The following is a 24,491-nucleotide window of genomic DNA, read 5'->3' as shown; positions in this document are numbered from 1 at the left end:
TACCAAATAAATTTTGAACAGTGAAAAAAAAAAGTAGATGGGTAAAAACTATGAAGGGAGGTCCCTTAGAACTCAGATGATGCTGCTGTAGGGTTTTTCAGAGACCTCTAGACTAGTGTGGGTCCTAAAATGTGTAAGAACTGTTAAAATGGAGACCAGTAATTATTTTGTAACCAAAATTAATTTTCTAACATTGTAAATAGTAGCAGTGCCTATGCAACAAGGTGCCTTATAAGGAAATTATGCACAAGTGTCTTAAGTCATTGCTAAGCATTCTATTAAAATCATGATTTGAGGTTGCACATGTCAACCTATGAGTTAGAATAATTCTTATTTTATAAAAAACATATAAAAATGACATTAAACAAGAAGGCTAACTTTGCTGCAAAAGTCTGGGTATCGGGGAGCCTGACTGGGTCAGTTGGTGGAGCATGCGACTTTTGATCTCGGGGTTGTGAGTTCTGGATGTAGAGATTACTTAAAATTTTAAGTTTACTTAAATTTTAAGATTACTTAAAAAAATAAAATAAAATCTTTAAACACACACACACACACACACACCCATTGTTTAAAAAAAAAAAAAGGCTGGGTATCTAAGGTGTATGGCTCTTGCTTCAGTCAGTATAAAAGAACTATACTCCAGGCAATTGTCAGAAAGTTTAATTTTGGTATGTCATACAGCTTTTCTTGAAAAGAGAAGCTCATGGTATGTAAGAAAATAGTCTAAGTTAAAAATTCATCCCTCTGTTTCTCTAAGCTGTATACATGAATAGTGTATCAGAAAGAAAAATACCTTCCATTCAATAATTTAAACATTAGTAAGCATTTATTATATATATAAGCATATATAATTAAAAGTATATTTATTTTATGTAATATATATAAACATTTACAAAGTATTATTATAAAACACTGGAAACACAAACCTGAAGACTGCCATTACCCTAAAGGGGCTTATTTAGAGTGAGAACCCATGAAGGAATTAAAGTATCATAGGTGCAATGAAGGACAACCGTCCAGGAAATTGTAGCAGTAGAAAGGAGGGAAAGAGGCACATACTGGGGAGGGAGGGTAGGAGGTGATCAAGAAAGCTTCACCAAGTCTTAAAAGATGAACATAGATTTGCCAACTGGACTGAAGTAGGGGAGGGCATGAGCAAAGGCAAGAGGAATAAAACTCAGGAGTGCAAGCAGTCTGATATGGTTGGAACATAGGTGTAATATTTAATATTGTACCCCTGGCTTCCAACAAGGGCTGATAAAAACAACAGCCACATGGAAGTATTTAATCCTCTATAAAATCACTGTTGAAGACTCTTGTATCTCTCTGTCTCTTTTCCATAAGGATCTACATGACAAACTCTTTTTTAATGTCTCTCCTAAAGACCTCATACACTTCCCCTTTCAAGTAATACTAGAGCCCATGATTTCTCCCTACTTTTCATTAAGAAGTTCAAATGACCTAGGACCTAAACCTGCCTTCTACATGTTTCTGATCTCTTTTTTGACATTACTTCTAACCGTTTTTTTCTACATGTTCCTAGCTTCAAATTCTTTTTGGAAGCAGTAATTTTAAGTAAGTATCAGAACATGGTCCTTGTCTTTGGTTACAGAATTTAAGTAAATTTTACACCCAATGTGGAGCTCAAACTCTTGATCCCAAGATTAAAAGTTGCATGCTCTAGAACTGAGCCAGCCAGGTGCCCCCAGAATTTTGAATATAAAGTTACCTCCCTCCCCCTGCACTCTCTCACATACAAAGAAATAATTTCTTCTTTCTAATTTGTTAGGCTAATTCATGCAAAATTTCAAAAGCAAGAATAACATAAATTAACTAATATGAAAAATTAAAATCTAACTTTATCCATGCTGAGTAAGGCCTGGTACTAAGGAGTAACAGCATTATATGGCCCAGTCAGTATTCGTACAAAAGTGTTTTCTCATATAGGCTATCCAAAGGAACTACCACAGGCAACCATCCCAATAGCAGTATTATTTTTTTACTGATAATAAACCGCTATTTAATCTAGTGGGTACAAAGCCAAGGAGACTTAAAGCAAACAATGTAGCAGAGTTGATCTATATTTTTTTAGATAGAATATTATGTTATATAAAAGAAATCATTTGTGGCTCTTATGTAAAACACAAAAACATGGAAAATACTGGTGTGTTTTGGGCTTCTTGACACTGTGCTGACATTACATTTTATTGTAATCAACAAATAGGTACTGGGCATGTACCTTGCAGATATGAAGAAGTAAGTTCCAGTTAAAATCAAGAATGTTTAAAAAAAATCTATAAAACTAAGTGGGATCACAACCCTACCCCAACCCCCAAACTGGTCCCCTTGTTTTGTGATTGTCTGAGGTGATCTACGATAAGACTAGCTCTTTATTAGGATCTGGTGAATTGGGCAAAAGGCCTGAATAGAAATTTTACTGATGTGATGCAGCTACCTCAAATTATAAAAGAACTCCTCAGATAAAATATAAAACCAAAATAATCAAGTTACACTTTAAAAATGCCCTTTAAATAGATGATCTTTAGAAATCTTTCAATTTACTACTCTGAAATTAAAAAAAAAAAAAAAAAGACAAAACCTAGGAATATATTTCTGGTATGCTCTAAGAAAACCTAACTCTTAAAAATCCACAACTGGCAGCCAGCAGGTATGAGAACAGAAACTGACTATCCATCCCCTGTAACTTCAAATGTGCTCTACTCTATAACCCTTCAGAAAAACTCACCTTTTCATTTTTCCTCCTGCTGATGATTCTGTCTAAGCCATTGAAAGCACCAGAGGCAACAAACAGGATGTTTGTTGTATCAACTTGTACTGTTTCTCCACGTAACTTGCGGGAATTCTTTTCTGGAACATTAACTATCGTGCCTTCTAGTAGTTTTAATAACCCCTAAATGAAGAACAAATGATTTATAGCATCATTGTGTAAGTGTATTATTTATTATACTTTAGAAAATGGGATTCAAAGGGGAAAATAATGTGTGGTTATGGTCAATGAGCGTAATTAAAGAAAACTCCCACATTTCTACAACTAACATGAAAATCTAATGCACTATCATATTAATAATTTGTAAATTTATTTGGAATAGTTACAGATTCCTGATGCACTCTGGAAATCGTCAATGTGAAAGGTTGCTTTTGATGGTAAAGACATAATTCTGACCTAAAGACAGAATTATGACTCTGTAAGATAGTAGCCAACCATGGTGGGAACATTCAAAATTTGAATAGTTGATAAACTTTGAGACTACCTATATTTTGAGATGCTTTTATAAAAAAATTACCTAGCACATTTTATAAGTGTGACCTCTCTATGTCTTGGTCAAAATTAAATGAAAGCAATTTTCCTTATCCTGTATTTTATATCATAATTCGTTACCAATAAAAAGTCAAGTTGGCCAATAAAGCATTAAGACTTCAATTATCATTCTACATAGAATGAAACACGATTTTATCTATTTTATCCTATTATCTAAGTGAAAAGAATAAGATACATGTACATACTTCATTTATGTCTAGTTAGAACCAGAACTCTCAAGGGTCTTCTAGAAATGTTTAACTGGGCCTCAAAAGAATAAAATCAACAAAAATCAAATTTCATTTTTTTCTATCCTTTCAAATATTTTTAATTTCCTAAGAAAGGTAATTTGGTACTTAAAATCACCAACAGCTTTCTCTTAGGATCTGAACTACTTTAAAATGGTATGTGGAGTTTGGGGTGGGAGAAATAAACAAAACAGAATCTAATTGAATGTGAAACCAAACGTACAATATTTGGGAGGTTGATGTGTTCCCTTCCTTTTAGTGGGCTTGAACAAAATATTCAACTGCTTACTTGCTGAACGCCTTCTCCACCTACATCCCGTAACTGATGAATGCCTGGCACACTGCCAATCTTATCTACTTCATCCAGAAAGACAATTCCTATAATTTAAGGAGGATTCTATTTATAATATGAAAAAGATATACAGAAGATAACCTCAGTTTTAAAGGAGTTTTAAAAGGTAGCTAGAGAGCAAGGTTATTCAATCTTTCACACTTAACATATACAAAGCTTAATTTCATAAAAATACACTGCTGTCTCTCCCATTCATAATTTAGTGTAAATGTTTTATAATCCATTTTATAGAGTATCACTTGGGTATGATAACCAATTCTCTTTGACATTAGTTAACCTACCCCACTAATGTTTTCAGGTTCTTTATTCTAGGAAGCTGAGATAGAGGTATAGGTGGGAAGCATGAGGTGTATGCAGTGCTGGTACTAGCAAAACTTTAGTTTACTCTTTCCCATCTACATACTCTTGTCTTAAAGGATTTGGACAGGCAGCTGTCAAGCTCTTCATGTAAACAAGGACAGCTGATAGGTGGGGAAAGGAGAAATGCAGAATCTATGACATCCTGGAGGTCAATAAGCTAATCTGTTTCTAGATTCATCCTGCACTCTCCCACCCTTGTCCTTGCCCCCTCTCCTACCCCACCCCAGGATTAGGAGTCTAGAGGGGAGTCAGAACAGGAAAAACAATGATAGCATTAAGGATCTAATGGAATAGTAATGTGGCCGGTTTTCACCCTAGTAGCCATCTTACAACAATAAGGCAAAGCAAACTTTGTGGCCCTTAGTATGCTAGAAAATGTTTAACATAGCTATCATTATACAACTACAGAATTTTACTCCTTGACACAACAAGAATTATAGTATTTCTTGATATTAGACTGCTTCTCCAATAGACTACATCTGGGGATAGACAAGCTGTACTGAAAACATACCTTGTTGTGCTTTTTCTACATTGTAATTGGCATCTTGGAGCAGTTTGGCAATCACAGATTCAATGTCTTCACCTACATATCCAGCCTGAGTCAAAGTTGTGCAGTCACAGATAGCAAAAGGGACATCAAGGCATTTAGCTAGAGTTTGTGCCAGCAGAGTTTTACCTACAAATAGAAACAGCAACTAAAAGTTTACTAAAAATATGCTGATATACAATTTGTCTACAAAAATGTAAAATAAACTAAAACTAATATATAATAAAAAATTATTTGTACATCTTTACTATTATTTAGTTTTAATGGTATGTTATTTTTATTACTCCCATTAAGAAGTTAGGGATTGGTGGTGCCTGGGTGGCTCAGTCAGTTGGGCTTCTGACTCTTGATTTTGGCTCGGGTCATGATCTCAGGGTCCTGGGATCTGGATCAAAACCATGTCAGGTCCTGCACTCAGTAAGGAGTTTTCTTGAGTACTCTTCTTCCTCTCCCTCTGCCCCTCCCCCCGTTCATATGCACATGCATGCACTCTCCCTAAAATAAAATAAATCTTAAAAAAAAAAAAAAAGATGTTGGGGATTGACCTAAAGGGCAATATCAACTCCTCAAATTCAGCTTGAAGCCTATGCAGAAATACCGCTAATGTATCCCTAAGATTGGCCTTAGATTTTCTTCTCAAGAGCCAGAATCCCCCAATCACAAGACAGAGGTTACAGAACCATTTATCTTCTATTTTTTTTTTAAATGAGTAATTTTTTCAGGAAGTTATTTACCTGACCCAGTTGGTCCAAGCAGCAAAATATTACTCTTTTCAAGTTTTATGTCATCATGGGAAGAATCCAACACTTCACCTCCTCGTTTTTCCTGAGGTATTTGTTGATTTACCTGTTGTTGCATTGATGCTCCTAAAGCATTACCATGTGGACTAATTCCGGCGATCTGAAGCAATTCTGAAAGAATGCCAAAGAAATTATTAGAGCTTCATTTGATTTTACTTGAAAAAATGCCAATAGAACCCTAAATCTAAGACTAATCACATATTTAGAAAAACTTAAATATTTTGACATTCTGTCTTACCTAAAAAGAAAACTTCAAATTATCTAGTAACAAATGTACAACATACGATTTTTCAGGGAACCTCAAGCAAAGTAAATGGATTCTTTTCACCCTCCTCATTTATGTAAATCTGTATGAGGAATGCCCTTTCACTTAAGGGAAGGCAGTATAAGGAAAAGAGAACAGTGCTAGGTGGAACAAAGCTTTAGCTCTGGTCTTTCCATTGTGTCTAAATAGCTGTGTGATCTTGGGCAAGTCATAGAAACTTTGTTTCTGTTTCCTAACCTATAAAATGCCAGTAATACCTGTCCTATCAATTTCAAACACAGGGTTGGAAGGTAGAAGAATAAAATGCAATTGATTTGGAGACACCTTAAAAGACAAACAAATGCATATAGATTTTTTCAGTACAAATGAAGCAGGACTATAGGGAAAGGGAAAAACACTAAACACAGTAACAGAACCAAGACTAGAACGGAGAAATAGAGAACCTGGGTTCTAGTCTTTTTCTGTCACTGTGTAGTTGTAGGACCATGGCAAATCGCTTAACTTTACTGGACCTGCTTACTTATTAAGTGAAAATACCAAGACATATGACGTCTACAGTCTCTTTCACATCTAAAAATGATTCTGTGAGTCTACCAGAGAAACCAAATATGGTAAGACTCCTTGGCGCTATCTGAAATTTTTGATTTTATAGGATCCCAAACGGCTCTTTTCAGTCCCTTTATTAGGGACACAGTGCTTAGCTAGATGGGAATGATACTGCTGGTGAACTATTATTGTATCAACTGGGTGCCTAAAAACAAAACTTTGTTCTCACTCTCTCAGCTGAAGGAAAGAATTCCAATAGTCTTTTCAATTATCCAGATGCATAAATCCATATTGCTCCTGGTTTTCAGCATTTGAGGTATCTGTGTTCTTATCCTATTTATGTTTTCTGGATTTATTTTTAGTTTGTTTCTAATAAATGGGTTAAGAACATCAGTACTTTCGGGGCACCTGGGTGGCTCAGTCGGTTGAGCAGCCAACTCTTGATTTCAGCTCAGGTCATCATCTCAGGGTCCTGGCATCGCCCCCCCACCTCAGGTTCTGCGCTCAGCGGGGAGTCTGCTTGAGGATTCTCTCCCCCTCTGCCCCCCCCAACTCACGTACATGCTTGCACTCTCTCTCAAATAAATCTTAAAAAAAAAAAAAAAAGACTACCAGTACTTCTCAATGCATTACTATTTTAATCAAACCAAAAGATAGATGTTCAGCAGATAAAACTATTATTATGGTCCTATTCCATCTGGCTGGCACTTTCAATTATCTTAGGGTCACAGATCAAGTAAACAGTTATTCTAGTCATCAAAATTAGGCACTGAAGGGGTGCCTGGGTGGCTCAGTCGGTAAAATGCCGGACTCTTGGTTTTGGCTTAGGTAATGATCTTGCAGTTGAGCCACGCATGGGGCTCTGCACTCAGTAGGGAGTCTGTTTCAGATTCTCTCTCCCTCTCATTCTTGTTCTCTCTCTCAAATAAATAAATAAATAAATCTTTTTTTTAAGAAATAGGAACTCAATTAACATTTTAAATTGTGCTACATCTGAGGGTTAATTATTACTGAATAATTCACAATGCTGTGCCTCATTTTGATCCACATCAGGGAAAAAAATGCTGTCTCCTACACAAGTTTAGTTAGTTGTCCCTAGTAAACGAAACTTTCTTTTTTTTCAGCAAAATCTAGTTAGAAATTGTGACAATATAGGATGGGGCTTAGGCTTGAGTGTAGGCTGGCCCAATGGGAAAAATTATTTAGGTGACTAATTGGAACAAAATCGCAAGAAGCATATTAACTAGAGTGGAGTCACAGAATAAATGTATTTAACTTAAGCGATGATTTAAGTTAAAAATTTTTAAGGATTTTATTTATTTGAGAGAGAGAGAGCACACATGTGCGCACACAAGTGGGGTGAGAGGCAGGGGGAGAGAGAGAAATAGAACCCCCCCCAGAACCCCCCTCGCTGATCAGGGAGCCTGATGCGTGGCTTGATCCCAGGACCCTGGGATTATGACCTGAAGCGAAGGCAGACGCTTAACCCACTGAGCCATCCAGGCACCCCAATTTAATTTAAATTTTATTTTATTTTTTAAGATTTTATTTATTTATTTGACAGAGAGAGACACAGCGAGAGGGAACACAAGCAGGGGGAGTGGGAGAGGGAGAGTGTGCAGGCAGCCTGATGTGCGGCTCGATCCCAGGACCCTGGGATCATGACCTGAGCTGAAGGCAGAGGCTTCACGACTGAGCCACCCAGGCGCCCCTAATTTAAATTTTAAAAAGAGGAATAATTTATGGGCACCTGGGTGGCTCAGTGGGTTAACTGTCTGCCTTCCACTCGGGTCATGATCCTGGGGTCACAGGATCAAGCCCCGCATGGGGCTCCCCGCTCAGCCGGGGCCTGCTTCTCCATCTCCCTCTGCCATTCCCCCTGCTTGTACTCTCGCTGTCAAATAAATAAAAATCATTGAAAAAAAAAACAAAACAAAAAGAGGAATAATTTAAATAGTACATGTTTGTCATTCCATTTCTTTTTTTTTAAGATTTTATTTATTTACCAGAGAGAGAGAGCACAAATTGGGGGAAGGACAGAGGGAGAAGCAGGCTCGGCGCTGAGCAAAGAGCCCTGATGAAGGACTTGATCCCAGGACCTTGGGATCATGACCTGAGCCGAAGGCAGACACTTAACTGACTGAACCACCCAGGCATCCCTGTCATTCCATTTCATGAAAATATGCTCCAGAGTAAACTTGAGCTAACTCACCTGTCCTTTCAGTCTGTTTCTGCATCTCTCTCAATGCATGAGCAGCTCTCTATAATGAGTGAGCAGACTAGTGTATGGTTAGTTGCACAGAGCTCATCAGCCATGTGGCCCTGGACAAATTACTTAAAATTTCTTCACTTTGTTTTCTTATCTATAAAATGGGTGTGAAAATAATAGTTTCTGTCTCACAGGTTTTAAGAAGATTAAATCAGTTAAAATATGTAAAACACTTAGAACTGTGCTTGGCAGAGTTTTATAAATGTTATAAAAGAATTTACTATCAGTATCGCTATTTCCCTAATGTTTAAGTATTTATATAACATAGCCCAAATGCAAGCCAGTTGTTTCATGTGGTAATCAACTGAAGAAAAACATGGTCCAATGATGGGAAAAAAACCCGCCAGTCTGAGAGTAGTATGTTGATCTCTGACATGTGATTTCTAAAAGAAACTTTAAAGAATATTTCGATTATGTATCATTTTGGCCTAATGCCCTAACTTTAGAATCTAAAACCCCACATAGGACAAGATGAAAATATACATGAAAATAAATTCTATTTAAGCTTTCAAAATATTACTTTAAGTCAATCAATATATATAATTACAAATTGGTTTTACCTAATAAGTGTTACTTGTTACCATTTAAGTTACATTAAATCACTACATATATATCTTTCAAAATATTCACTATAGATTTTTCTTTACTAATTCATACTAGTTTCACTAGCTATCTGTCCAAATTTATGAATATAGTATTTTTTAAAGGATTTTCTTTATTTATTTGAGAGACTGAGAGAGAGAGCTAAGTAGGGGGAGAGACAGAGGGAGAGGGAGAAGCAGGCTCTCCGCTGAGCAGGGAGCCCAATGCAGGGCTTGATCTCAGGACCCTGAGATCATGACCTGAGCTGAAGTCAGATACTTAACTGACTGTGCCACCCAGGCACCCCTTGAATATAGTATTGACAGCACAATTGATTATATTTTTGGATTAGAAAATATAAATTATACATGGGTTTATTTAGATCTTATATTTTTTAAATTTTTTTTAAAGATTTTATTAATTTGTCAGAGACAGAGAAAGTACAACCAGGGGGAGCAGGAGACAGAGGAAGGAGCAGGCCCCCTGCTGAGCAAGGAGCCCGATGTGGGACTCGATCCCAGGACCCTGGGATCATGACCTCAGCCGAAGGCAGACGCTCAACCGACTGAGCCACCCAGGCGTCCCTAGATCTTATATTCTTATATATAATCTAATTCTACTGCATTGTATCTAAAGATTTTATTTATTTGAGAGAGCGAGAGAGAGGGCGTGAGAGCAGGGTGAGGGGCAGAGGGAGAAGCAGACTCCCCACTGAGCAGGGAGCCCGATGTGGGGCTAGATCCCAGATCATGACCTGAGCTGAAGGCAGACGCTTAACCGACTAAGCCAGCCAGGCGCCCCTCTACCATGCATGATATAATCATTATTTCCATAAAATTTAAGTGTAACTAGAGATAATACAATTTTATTACATGTAATAGCTCTCATGCCAGAGTTGGTAAACTAGTCATGTTCTCATGGTTCATCCTGCATATATAGTATACTTCAAATAATAGCTATATAATATATCTTGGTTCAGGGGCAGCTAGGTGGCTCAGTCAAGTGTCTGACTCTTGATTTTGGCTCAGGTCATGATCTCAGGGTCATGAGATCGACCCCCTCATCAGGCTGTGCTAGGTGTGGAGATTCTCTCTCCCTCTCCTTCTGCCCCTCTCCCTGGGTCATTTGCGCTCTCTAAATTAATTAATTTAAAAAATAATGTATCTTGGTTCAAAGGCAAATGTGAAAGTACCAAACTTATAAGTGAGAAGTGTTCACTGGGGTTTATCTATTATCTGTTCGTTATTTTAATTACTGAATTTATTTTAATTACTGAATTATTTATTCAGTAATTCATTTATTTAATTACTGAAACTAAAGGCGGTGTGAATCTTTTTATGAACCTTTACCATCTGTGCAACAACTACATAATGGGAATGGATGCAAGACATCAGAATGGCCACAATCCTTAGGATATCAGGTCCTTCCACACCCTCCCATCAGATCATCTGATGCTTATAGGGGCAATCCAAGGCTGGAAACAGTGAGTTGGGGCTTATTCATAATTTGCAAGGCTATACCAAGTTTCATAAACACCAAAAAAAAAGTGTTTCGGATAAAGGGAAGCTAAAAGATAACCTAACCTACCTCTCCAAAAATTTCTGTCACATATAAGCAGGCCACTAATTGTATAGGGGAAAAAAGATAAAATAGCAAGCTACAGATTTTTTTTTGTTTTTTAAAGATTTTATTTATTTGAGAGAGAGAGAATGAGAGAGAGCGAGCACATGAGAGAGGGGAGGGTCAGAGGGAGAAGCAGACTCCCTGCCGAGCAGGGAGCCCGATGCGGGACTCAATCCAGGGACTCCAGGATCATGACCTGAGCCGAAGGCAGTCGCTTAACCAACTGAGCCACCCAGGCGCCCGCAAGCTACAGATTTAAAAAAAAAAAAATACAATTCCTGTTAATATGCATGCAGATCTATATTTATAGAGAAAAACTATACATATTTTATTTCTCTGCATTACGCTTTAAGAAATATCACAACAGGGGGCGCCTGGGTGGCTCAGTCGTTGGGCGTCTGCCTTCGGCTCAGGTCATGATCCCAGCGTCCTGGGATCGAGCCCCGCATCGGGCTCCCTGCTCCACGGGAAGCCTGCTTCTCCCTCTCCCACTCCCCCTGCTTGTGTTCCCTCTCTTGCTGTGTCTCTCTCTGTCAAATAAATAAATAAAATCTATAAAAAAAAAAAAAAAAAAATCACAACAGAAAAGATAAAATCAAATATCTGAAGTAACCCAACATATACAAACTACACAAATTAGCTATGAAAATCTGTTCCAAACTTATATATACCATGTATCATAAACATGTTCATATAACATACAGTATCTTTCTTGGTAATACATGAGCAAATACATGTCTACCATTACTACTGCTGACATACTTCACTGAGTTAAATCTCAAAAGGAAGAATTATTACAGAGGAAGACCTGAGGAGAGGTCACTTACTTGTAAATCTGTACTCATCCTCCCGTCTTCTTATTTCTAACTCTAAGAAAGAGGATAAAATGACAACATGAAAATATGTATTTGCTTAGTTTAGAGAAACAAACAAGGAATATCTCACTTCTTGCCCTCTTCCAAATATACATAAAAAATGTCTTCATTGTTTTTGTAGCTTTTCACAGTATGAAAGAATCTATATGTTACATCCTTTCTATATTAAAAAAACCCAAACATGTTAATGATGGATGTCCAATTGCTAACATTCACATCTGTCAAATACTAAGTTGGTATTTTAAAAAGGGTAGTAATCATTTAAGTCTTCAACAAAAGTTTAAACCCCTCATACCATAAACACAACCATTTTTTTTCCCAGGACCTAGAATAGCTTAACTACTGATTTGCTGACTGAAGGGACCAGAAAATAATCATTTTGCTTCATGACTAGACAGTGCTATTTTGACTCTATAAAAATATGAAGGTTCCATGTCTTCCGATATTATGACTTACATTTTCTATTTTTTTTTTTTTAAAGATTTTATTTATTTATTTGACAGAGAGAGACACAACGAGAGAGGGAACATAAGCAGGGGAAGTGGGAGAGGGAGAAGCAGGCCTCCCGCAGAGCAGGGAGCCAGATACGGGGCTCGATCCCAGGACCCCGGGATCATGACCTGAGCCGAAGGCAGATGCTTAACAACTGAGCCACCCAGGCACCCCATGACTTACATTTTCTAAAAATAAAAAACTGATACTACCATATAACTATTTTACAGTAAGTTCAATAAGTGAGCAAGTTGTCTTCAAGCCAGTAAGTTACCAAAAATAATCAAAAGATATTATAGTTTTATAAATGTAAATATTTAGCAGAATTCCCTCAAATTGTAAAATGATGACTTAAAGTATGTAAAATGATAGATTACAGGGGTGCCTGGGTGGCTCAGTTGGTTAAGTGTCTGCCTTTGGCTCAGGTCATGATCTCCGGGTCCTGGAATCAAGCCTCGCGTCTGGCTCCCTGCTCAGTGGGGAGTGTGCTTCTCCCTCTGCTCCTCCCCCTGTTCGTGCTCTCTCTCTCTCTCTCAAATAAATAAATAAATAAAATCTTTAAAAATAAATAAAATGATAGATCATAGGCCCAAGTAAGAAATCAGGGCTCCTGGCCAATTAAAAACAAACACACCTTAGGGGGGGAAATCGGAGGGGTAGACGAACCACGAGAGACGATGGACTCTGAAAAACAAACTGAGGGTTCTAGAGGGGAGGGGGGTGGGAGGTTGGGTTAGCCTGGTGATGGGTATTGAGGAGGGCACGTTCTGCATGGAGCACTGGGTGTTATGCACAAACAATGAATCATGGAACACTACATCTAAAACTAATGATGTAATGTATGGGGATTAACATAACAATAAAAAATTTAAAAAACAAACAAACACACCTTAAAAAAATCTGCATTTTATTCTATTCATAGTTTTTAAAAATATCATTCTATTAATATAACACATATTATTATCTACAGTAAACTGAGATTATATAATGTATTGGTATATTAGAATCTATCGTTAATAGGAATTACACAAATCTGCCCTTAACCTTACACTCTGCATCTGGGACCTAAAAAGCAAAGAATGCTGGATATGTTCTGTGACAGTTATCATCTATCTTCATATATCTCTGACCGAGACACATGATCTGGTCATGAGGAACTAGTTGTGGTGAAGTCTACAATTCAAAGATGGTGTCTCAATCTCTACTCCTGTGACTTTCAAACATTTTTCACTAAGACCCGTGGTAAGAAATACATTTTACTCTGTGACTCAGGACCCATGCACATATACTGAAAATAAAAGTTTTATGAAAGAATACATTAACTACAAGTTAATGTACTCTGGTATTTTCTATTCACACCTATTATTTAAAAAAAAAAAAAAATGCTGTTGGCAATCTACCAAAATAATTTCATGATCCACTAATGGGAAGAGGCCTGCACTTTGAAAAATGTTGTACTATGCTAGAAGTATTTTAGGATAAAAGCAAGGAGTTGCAAATAAAGATTACCTTAAGCATAGTAACCTCTATTTTGGTCAGTTATCAAAACACTAACCTCTAGGTGTTAAGGACGTCTGCTTCTCAACCTCTGCCTGCTGTCTCAGATTAGCTGGGATATTGTTATATATTCTCTTATAATGATTGTACACAGCAACCGAAAGCACCTTCTTAGCAAATGACTGGCCAACAACATACTTGTCGAGGTAGTTATAAATCTGAAAAATGATTAGTTATGAATTAATTTACTATACCTATCACAAAAAAACGCACACACATTAAGAAGTTATACACTGAGCATACTTGCTTAGTTTTAAATTTGTACAAAGACTCATCAAAAACAAAACGCCAAGGTATGGCCATACTGTATGGCCACAGGGTAGGATATCTATGTACAATGATTCAGAGGCCCCAAACCTAAGTGGACAAAACACAATTCATTTGTTCTTTAGCTTAACAAATTATCACTGCACTCTTCTAATGTTCTGTCAATTTCTATTCTATACACAATGCCGTTTATCCTAATCCTAATTTTTAAGAGTTAATTATTAAAGTCACTTAGAATACCTACATATGTCACCATGGGTCTAAAGATATCACCATTAACGTAAATCATTAAGATAAACCCTTTCTATACTTCTCTCAATCACAGGAATGATATTCTTCACAGAAATAACATATTATACAACTACCATTTTCAAAAAAGCATTATATAATCAAAGCCATTACCAGCATTTGTATGTTTGAGTTTTTTCTCAGACATTAACTTTAAAGCTACTCATTTATCTAAATGGCAATCTAAAAAATTTCACTTGGAAACTAAAGCTCTGTTTGATACTTGGATATTGTTAACAGCCTGGAACCTGGGGTAAATTCCTTTAGCTTTTATTAAATAGAAGTTAACTGTTAATACTAACTTCTAAAAATCATTAAATTGCATATTTTTGAACTCTTGAGTCTAACGTCTACACAAATTTAGTGGAGGATATAAAGGTTAATAGCTATATTTTTCATTATTTTTACATGACAAATTCTTTAGTTGCTGACCATATGCATTTTATTATGGTTTTTTAAAATCTTCTTGATTCCTCACAAATTGAATTATTAATAATTAATAATATAATAATGAATTATTAAATCTACTACAGCATTATTTGGAGGTAGAGATAAATGCACTGGTGTCTTACAGCAGAAAAAAGCTACACTGAGGCAGAAGGTAAGAATAATCTAACTGGTGATATACTCTGCCATGTCTGAAATGGCCAGATCACAATCTGCCTAAGACTTTTGGAAGGAGCCCCCACCACAAAAGCCACAATGCTATACCAGCCGTGAAAAAATTACTTGCTTCCATTGTTAGACTGAGACTATTTTATCATAAAGTAGACTAATTTATGGGGAGAAATTGCAGGCTGGTGTTATTTAGGGGCCCAAACTAAGAAAAATAAATCCATAACTGCTCAATTTTATAGATATCATTTTAGATTAATTTAGTATTAACACTATTTTAATAATCATCCAACTATATTTCATTGCTGAATGCCATAATCACGACATGGGAAAATAACAATGGACTCCATACCTAAATTCCAAGTATCAAATATCAAAAAGAATTTAGCCAGATATAGTCCATATTAAGAATTTAATACTTGTTTAGGTACTAGTATTAAGATCCTATATAAACTGGGAGAGGGGAGCAATGAAATGTTTTCAAGATAAAATGCTTAAAGGACTGAGCTAAGACCTATACCTTCTTGGGGGGAGGAGGTGGTTTCTGTTGGAATGCCAATTTTACAGCTTCTGCTGCTGATTCAGGTTCTTTAATTATGCTTTTCTTTGAGTCTGCTTCAGATAGTACAACAAAAAAATGATGACATTTTTCACACTTCACAAAGCGGGTGGATGCTGTAAAAGGAAAGAAAGGTCAGCAGAGGAAAAGTAAATAATTTAAATAGTGTTTAACCTTAGAGACTCACTGTAAATGAAAACTATGTACTTGACAAAAGGTAGGCTTGTAGTTCATTCCACTAGCCACAACAAACAACTCAGTTTATACCTAAAATAGAGATACAAATAGATGAGTTCAGTAAATCACATTTTGTTCATTTCCACGAGGTTCTTTCATTTTGTGATATACTTCATTAAGAGAAAAGATTAGTTGATGTTCGTTCAACTCCCCATTCATTAAATCTATTTTAGAAAATAAGCACTATAAAAATATTAATCATTTATTTTCCTGAAATACTTCAATGAAAAAACTGTGAAAAAAGTAAATCACAAGTAAATTCTTCTATTTTTCCAACATTTTCTTACGAAAAATTTCAAATATACACAGAAGTTGAGAGAAATCAATTTCAATCCCTAAAAATGTGGAAAAAATATATATATATATGTTCTTTTAGGTTCTTTTCAAACCTATCAGCATTTTTAAAACCTTGACTTGGTAAATATATAAAATTGTTTCATGCCTTATTTTCATTTTTAACAACTCCACTAACTCCTATTTCTTTGACCTAAAAACCACTAAGAAACTAACAAAATAACATTCTCACTCATACTGACTTAAAGATAATCATACAGCTTTTGAAAACAACACAGGAACAATTAAAAGTGAGGGTAAAAAAATTTTAAAAATTAAAAAATAAAAGTGAGGGTAAAAGGGTGTCTCAGTATCAATGCATCAGCTATAGAATATCCTGTGTTAAACCAAAGGTGATTTCTTTTTTTTCTCTCTCCTTCTAAAACACAGCTATATGGGCGCCTGGGTGGCTCAGTTGTTAAGCGACTGCCTTCGGCTCAGGTCATGATCCTGGAGTCCCGGGATCGAGTCCCGCATCGGGCTCCCTGCTTGGCGGGGAGTCTGCTTCTCCCTCTGACCCTCCCCCCTCTCATGCTCTCTGTCTCTCATTCTCTCTCTCTCTCAAATAAATAAATAAAATCTTTAAAAAAATAAAAATAAAAAAAAAAAATAAAACACAGCTATAGGATATAGGTATATGGACATACACTCTTAATCTTCTCCAAGCCTAACCCTACTAATGGTAATGGGGTAGGGGGGCGGGGGGCTTGGAAAGCAGCACAGAAGAGAATCTCACACAGATTACTAACAGATACAGAGCAAATGATACACAGTAAGAATTACTTAGATGTTTGTATGTCTGGGTAATACATTTTTGTGTTACCTTTGTGTAATCTAACTAGACAGCTAAAATTGCAAAGAAAAATAATTTTTAAAACTATGAGAATCTCTGAAGGGACACGTGTACCCCAACGTTTATAGCAACAATGTCCACAATAGCCAAAATATGGAAAGAGCCCAGATGTCCACTGACAGATGAATGGATAAAGATGTGGTACACACACACACACACACACACACAGGAATATTACTTAGCCAACAAAAAGAATGAAATCTTGCCATTTGCAATGATGTGGGATAGAACTCGAGGGCAATATGCTAAGCAAAATAACTCGGTCAGAGAAAGACAAGTATCATATGATTACACTCATATATGGAATTTAAGAAACAAAACAGACGAACATAGGGGAAGGGAAGGAAAAATAAGAGGAAAACAGAGGGAGGTAAACCGTAAGAGACTCTTAACTATGAACAACCTTAGGGTTGCTGGAGAGGAGGTATGTAGGGGGGTGGGGTAACTGGGTGATAGGCATTAAGGAGGGCACTTGATGGAATGAGCACTGGGTGTTGTATGCAACTGATAAATTACTGAATTCAACTTCTGAAACTAATAATACAGTATATGTTAATTAAACTGAATTTAAATTTAAAAAATTAAAAAAAAATAAAACTATGCGAATCTCTCTCCTTTGGGAATATTATAACTACCTATCCATAGTTTACCAGAAAAACTGTACTGGTAAGCACACCTAAATCTTCACAAAATAATCTAACTTTAAAAAAAAAACAACAAAAACCAAAAAACAGATAATTCTGTATTTCAAAAATAAATCTAACTATTAATTCAATCAATTTAATATTTATGTATATATTCTTAAACACAAGGCTAATCAAAAATACATTCTGGATAAATTCTAGCAGCAAATTTTATTTTATTTTTTATTTATTTACTTGAGAGAGAGAGAGAACAAGAGCAGAGGGAGAGGGAGAAGTAGACTCCCCACTAAACAGAGAGCCCAACTCGGGGCTCGATCCCAGGACCCTGGGATCATGACCTGAGCTAAAGGCAGCTGCTTAACTGACTGAGCCACCCAGGTGTCCCTAGCAGCAAATTTTAAGCTAGAAGAGAGATCATCCATGTTTTCTATGTATTGATCACTACAAATGCTTACCTAAAAAAAAAGACCAAGCTATTCCAAGTACCTTTGATTCACACAAACCCCAATACATTATCACCATTCTCCACCAATGTGGAGATAGTCAATGCCTTTACTTTAAAATGAAGCATCACCTTACAGCTGTTACTGATGGTAAACAAGGCAAGGATTAAAGGGCAGAGCAGCCTCTGATCTAGTTCAGGCTGAATGACAGGAATATCTGGCTGAGAACACAAGAACAAAATATTTCTCTAAAGAAATTAGGTCAAAGGGAAAGAGACTAAACAACAGATTGCATCGCTTTTTGCTTACTTTAGAAGGGTTGCTTACAGTCTACTCGAATATCACAATATCAATTTTACAGTGAAACATATTCAACATATGCCCAAGTTCAATTTTATTTATCAAAATGCTATTTTGGAAAAAAAATAATACAAGCACTGCAATGCTTATTTTTTTACTCCTGAAGACAACTGGCAAAATCTAATTTTGTTAAATTATCAGGGGATAAATAAACCACTTTCCTTTAAATGATTACTACAGGTATACCATATTCCTTCATATGCAGAATACTAATCCCAGTAAATATGCTTGTATAGTATGACAGAAAGACTACCTCAGTAAAAACTTTCTCAGATTTGTTTAAATGAAGTTCTTCATGATTTTGAACAAGTTTCAGGGTCACATAAAATCTCCAAACCAAACAGAAAAGTTTAATTCCTATTGTATAAGACACGTAAGTACAGTAAGCCTGCAAAAAGTACTATATACATAAAAAACTAAAGGTTCTACCTTAAATAAAAATGGGGAAACTATTCATGTTTGACAAGTTACTATTTAAAAAGGCAAAAGAAAACTAAAGAGCAGTATAAATTAGTCCTTATAATAAAAAATTTCTTAGATAGGGGCGCCTGGGTGGCTCAGTTGGTTAAGCGTCTGACTCTTGATTTCAGCTCAGGTCATGATCTCAGGGTCGTGAGATGGAGCCCTGCATCGGGCTCCACGCTGAGGGTGGAGCCTGCTTAAGATTCTCGCTCTCTCCCTCTCCCCCCTTGTGCTCTCTCCACTCTCTCTCTCTAAAAGAAAAAATTTCGGGGCGCCTGGGTGGCTCAGTCGTTAAGCATCTGCCTTCGGCTTAGGTCATGATCCCAGGGTCCTGGGATCGAGCCCCACATCGGGCTGACCTTTGGTTTAAACACAGGCTATTCTATAGCTGATGCATTGATACTGAGACACCCTTTTACCCTCTGCTTCTCCCTCTCCCACTCCCTCTGCTTGTGTTCCCTCTCTCGCTGTCTCTCTCTGTCAAATAAACAAACCTTAAAAAAAAAATTTTAGATATTATTTTTATTTCCATTTCTGATGATTTTCTATGCATTCATAATGCTACCTATAAAAATGGTATTTTATTTCAACAAAGTCAAACAAGAATAATACCACAGTAAGAGAACATAAAAATCACTACAAATATACTTGTGAGGTGGAATATATACAGCAAGATCCATGAGCTAATAGTTTTTACACTTTGGGAAAAAAATCGAAACAAATTCAAATTTCAGTGTCTATATGCAAAGTTTTATAGGAACACAGCGATCCTCATTCATTTACATTGTCTCTGATTGCTTCCCACTTTAACAGCACAGGAGAATAATTGCAACACAGACTACAGGACCCACAAAGCCTAAAATATTTACTATTTGGTCTTTCATAGTAAAAGTTTGTTGATTCCTGCTATACAGTATTTAAAAGGAAAGAAGTACCCATAGAATGAGAGAAAATATTTAAATCACGTATCTGGATAAAGGTCTAGTATTCAGAATATATAAAGAATTCTTTCTTAAAACGCTAACAACAACAAAAAGATAAAAGATCAAAAAGTACATAAAAAGACATTTATGAACCAATAATCAAATAAATGTAGATTTAAACAAAATGAATAACCTGAGCTTCAACAAAACTCTTCAATTTTCAGTGAGTAGACACAGAAGATCCTCAGCTTTCAAGAGACCTGTATTATGGGTCAACAAATTCAAGACAGGAGGGCCCTGTCTCACCGTTGGGGGCCTATCACTCCCATGCAGTAAAGCTCCAGAGGACAGGACAGTGTCATGTTCATCTGTGTTTATTTCCTGAGCCTAGTAGTGGCTGTCCCAACAGATGTTGGCTTACTAAATTATGTGTAAGTATCTACTCTTCTTTTATTCTTTTCTTCCCCATTCTCTACTCCCACATTCCGCCTCCCCAATTAGAATACCCACAGCAAACAACCTCAGCCTTGAGTTGATTAGATAACATTAGTGTTTTCCACACTTGGTCTCATTGTTAAACATACATATTCTAGGATACCACTCAGCATCTACAGAATCTCATCTCTAGGGAAGAAGAGAATCTGCATGATTAACAACCACTCTCAGTGATTAATACAACCTGGTAAGTTTTTGAAAATCCTGTGTAAGAGGAAAATAAACTTAATCTCAATAGGAGCTAGTTTATCCCTAGAGAATTCCAGTTGCTAAAAATGTATGAGAGGGGCGCTTGGGTGGCACAATCAGTTAAGTGTCCAACTCTTCGTTCTGGCTCAGGACATGATCTCACGGTTGTGAGATTGAGCCCCGCATCAGGCTCTGGGCTAAGCGCAGAGTCTGCTTGAGAGTCTCTCTCTCCTCCCTCTGCCCCTGCTTGAGTGCTCGCTCTCTCTCAATTAAATGAATAAATCTTTAGGGGGAAAAAAACACAAACTATGGGATAGGAACTTCTGAATAGCAAATCTTCACTGCTCTGGGACCGTGGATGAGTTATTTAAACTCGCTAAATCTTAGTTTCTTCACTTATAAAAAATGAGGATACTCTCATTTTTGTCCTGAAAAAAAAAAGATTGTGAGAATAAAACTGTATATACTGGCATTTATTAAATATTAGTTTCTTTCCTTTTTTACTCTAAGGAATTATTGTTTAAGTCTACAAAGACTGAAATCTTTCTCTGGGAAAAAAAAGATAAAACTCTTTTTTTTTTTTAAAGATTTTATTTATTTGAGAGAGAGAGCACAAGCAGGAGGAGCAGCAGAGGGACAAGAAGGAGGCTCCCTGCTAAGCAGGTAGCCCAACATGGGGCTCGATCCCAGGAACCTGAGATCGTGACCTGAGCCAAAGGCAGATGCTTAACTGACTGAGCCACCCAGGCGCCCCAAAAAAGATAAAACTCTTGATTAAAATGTTAATATGACACTGCCATTATGAACTGAGCAATTCTCAGACCTTTTAGAGTTTTATTATTTCACACCAAATTTGTTAACAGCAAACGTTATTTAGAAGTTAATATCATCTAGTTCTTTCATTTTATTTTGCAACCAAATTAGTATTCATTCAAACCGATTCTTCTCTTTGCTCTCTTACAAGGCAACACCATGAAGAGAATCTCAAACATTCCACCTATAGAATGGAACTACTTTAAAAGTCTTTCCAAAACTGTAAAACCATGCTACATTTAACAGTATTTTTTCATACAGTGGTCAATTAATATTAATGATAAATGTGAAACTGTAACTGAAGTCTCAATATTTGGGTTAGAATATAGAGAATCCTCTCCATCTAATCGTGAGAAACAAACTTCTGCCAAACCTCACCACTGACCTTTTCACAGTTCAACTATATAGGAGAAGGCTGACATGGTAGTTCAATGTAATTTACTCTACATTAATTCTAATCGTGTAGGAAATGAGTTATCTGATTCATGAAAACAAAAGATTTGTAGTAGTATCTTTGTATTTCACAGAGAGGTACCAACACTAACAGCAAAAGTAGGGCTGTTGATTTCTTCCTTCTTTTAGTGTCTCAATTATTCATAATTATCATACACTTTCTAGAACTGAGGGCTTAGCTCCTGTGGTTACTCAGAGAGGGAAAATACCTTAATATCTGAATGACTGACCTTCCCAGCAGTATGAGATGCTCAATAGGTATTTGAAGAATAGAGTAATACAGAATAAATAAACCTTGGTTCTCCTACAGCTTAATTGTCACATACATGAACACTCACAAAATCCAAATTTGAAATAAACACACACACACACAAAATAAAGAAGCAAATCGGGGCGCCTGGGTGGCTCAGTCGTTAAGCGTCTGCCTTCGGCTCAGGTCATGATCCCAGGGTCCTGGGATCGAGCCCCGCATCGGGCTCCCTGCTCAGTGGGAAGCCTGCCTCTCCCTCTCCCACTCCCCCTGCTTGTGTTCCCTCTCTTGCTGTGTCTGTCTCTAGCATATAAATAAAATATTTAAAAAAAAATAAAGAAGCAAATAGTTTTCTTAAATTATTTCTTATACCACCGTGCAAAGTATTACCATTCCTGGGAATTTTTAGTTATTTGGTGAACATGAGAATCATGTTAAGTTCAGAAAGAACATTACTCTGGCTTATATAATTTATATATTTCTATGCAGTCTATGATTTATAGAAAAGGTAGAGAAAAAGAACAATAGAAGAAGTAATACTTACACACAAAGGTCTCTACATGAGTGCACAAGTCGCCACACTTAGGACACCTCAGCTGGTTTCCACCTTTCCCTGAATTCCCAGAGCCTGATTTTTTACTGCTTCCCTCACTTGCTGATTTCTAATGTTAGCAGAGGAGAAAAGGAGAGTGTCAGTTATTACTTTCAGACAACTATTTTATATGTAAAATATAAGTAAGATAGGTTGTAATTAATCTTACAATTTTTATAATTTCTAGAATGAAATTATTAGTATAATTTATATCTCTGCTATCATTGGTATCAAAAGATCTATTTACCAGAAAAATAAAATCAGTTCTAGTAAACACATATATTTATCTGTATTCCTTCTTCACATAGTATGACCCAGCATGTATAATAAACAGCTTTCTTCCCATGACTCAATAAACACTAGGAAAAAAAAGTTACTACAGGTAAAATACATTTTAGTGAAACTGAATCAGAAGTTACTATCATGATAAGTAGTGACTTGTAACTTCTTTGAATCTAACTTTTCTCATCTCTAAAATGGGGGGTTTATTTTGTATTTATATGAGAAAAACTATTAGGATTAAGTGTGGATATGAAAGCACCTAGCATTTTGTCTTGCATGTAACATTAAATCAAGTGTTAGTGAAATTCACATAATAAAGAAAACTGATAATAATTCACTGACCCAATACAATCACCGATCAGATATCTACTTGCTAACTACAAAGTAGTCCAACATTAAGTCATAGAGATACCAAAAATTTTTAGGTAGAGAACGAAGTGGGGTTTATACTATCATGAATTCTTTTTTTTTTTTTTTTTAAAGATTTTATTTATTTATTTGAGAGAGAGAGAGAGAGAGAGAAACAGCATGAGAGGGGATAGGGTCAGAGGAAGAAGCAGGCTCCCCGCTGAGCCGGGAGCCCCATGTGGGACTCGATCCCAGGACTCCGGGATCATGACCTGAGCCGAAGGCAGTCGCTTAACCAACTGAGCCACCCAGGCGCCCTACTATCATGAATTCTTAAGAATTGTGTTAAGAAAGCAGGAAATGGCTATTCCTAATTCAATCCTACAGAGTGCTGACTGCATAGATTATTTAATGTAGCTTCTTTATTACTTTGGAGTATTAGAAGTTTTAACTACTGCTGACTAAGTGCAATGCTTATAAAACTATTTTATGGTTGAAACTAAAACACAAAATAAAATTACATAAATTCTTCATATCATTTTATATATTTCACATTTCCTACAGAAAACATATAAACTGACAGAATAGAGAATACTATTATTACATTTAATTGTTTGAAGGAAGGAACTCAAATGTGTATATAGATGCCAATAAAGTTAAATACCTTATTTCCATCTCCAGAGCCATCTTTACTTATCCCATCTTTTGATGCAAAGTATGCTGGTGTTTCTGTAAAGGTTCTAAAGGGAGCTCTTCGTAGAATCTGAGTTTCAAAGGTCCCGAGCCTTCCTAAAACGGGTATGTGAATGCGACCACAAGAGATACCTGGAAATATAATGAAATTTATTAGTCTACACATCAAATATTAACAAGCCTTCAATAAATTCCCTGAAAACAAAAATTCCTTAAGTATAAACGAGGTTCAAAAAGCTATAGTTTTCACAGCAGTAGTAACAAAATGGTAGAGAAAATAGTGACACCATCAGAGACAAAGCCACCTTTTTTTTTTAATTTTTATTTTATTATGTTAGTCACCATACATCATTAGTTTTTGATGTAGTGATCCACGATCCATTGTTTTCGTTAACACCCAGTGCTCCATGCAGTACGTGCCCTCCTTAATACCCATCACTGGGCTAACACATCCCCCCACCCCCTCCCCTCTAAAACCCTCAGTTTGTTTCTCAGAGTCCATAGTCTCTCATGGTTCATCTCTCCCTCCGATTTCCCCCCTTCATTTTTCCCTTCCT

The 24,491-nt window shown here is 36.4% G+C and overlaps 1 protein-coding gene across 2 annotated transcripts in view; it reads right to left on the bottom strand.

Annotated features, from left to right (window-relative positions):
- CLPX (caseinolytic mitochondrial matrix peptidase chaperone subunit X) overlaps positions 1–24,491 on the bottom strand; it is a 45,565-nt gene that overhangs the window by 8,306 nt on the left and 12,768 nt on the right. For both annotated transcript variants that reach the window (XR_013450433.1, XM_036087169.2), the window contains exons 2-10: positions 23,906–24,066; positions 22,564–22,681; positions 15,526–15,680; positions 13,834–13,993; positions 11,739–11,780; positions 5,561–5,737; positions 4,791–4,955; positions 3,857–3,945; positions 2,747–2,911 (exon numbers count right to left, since the gene is read on the bottom strand). Coding sequence is in view for 1 of the 2 variants with exons in the window: in XM_036087169.2 (XP_035943062.2) it covers positions 2,747–2,911; positions 3,857–3,945; positions 4,791–4,955; positions 5,561–5,737; positions 11,739–11,780; positions 13,834–13,993; positions 15,526–15,680; positions 22,564–22,681; positions 23,906–24,066 (1,232 nt within the window). In the remaining variant the exon portion in view is untranslated. The remainder of the gene's footprint in view (positions 1–2,746; positions 2,912–3,856; positions 3,946–4,790; positions 4,956–5,560; positions 5,738–11,738; positions 11,781–13,833; positions 13,994–15,525; positions 15,681–22,563; positions 22,682–23,905; positions 24,067–24,491) is intronic.

This window comes from Halichoerus grypus, chromosome 8 (assembly GCF_964656455.1).
Source record: "Halichoerus grypus chromosome 8, mHalGry1.hap1.1, whole genome shotgun sequence".
Classification (NCBI taxonomy): Eukaryota; Metazoa; Chordata; class Mammalia; order Carnivora; family Phocidae; genus Halichoerus; species Halichoerus grypus.
Note: the sequence above shows the minus strand (reverse complement) of the source record. Positions and strands in the feature narration are given on the sequence as shown.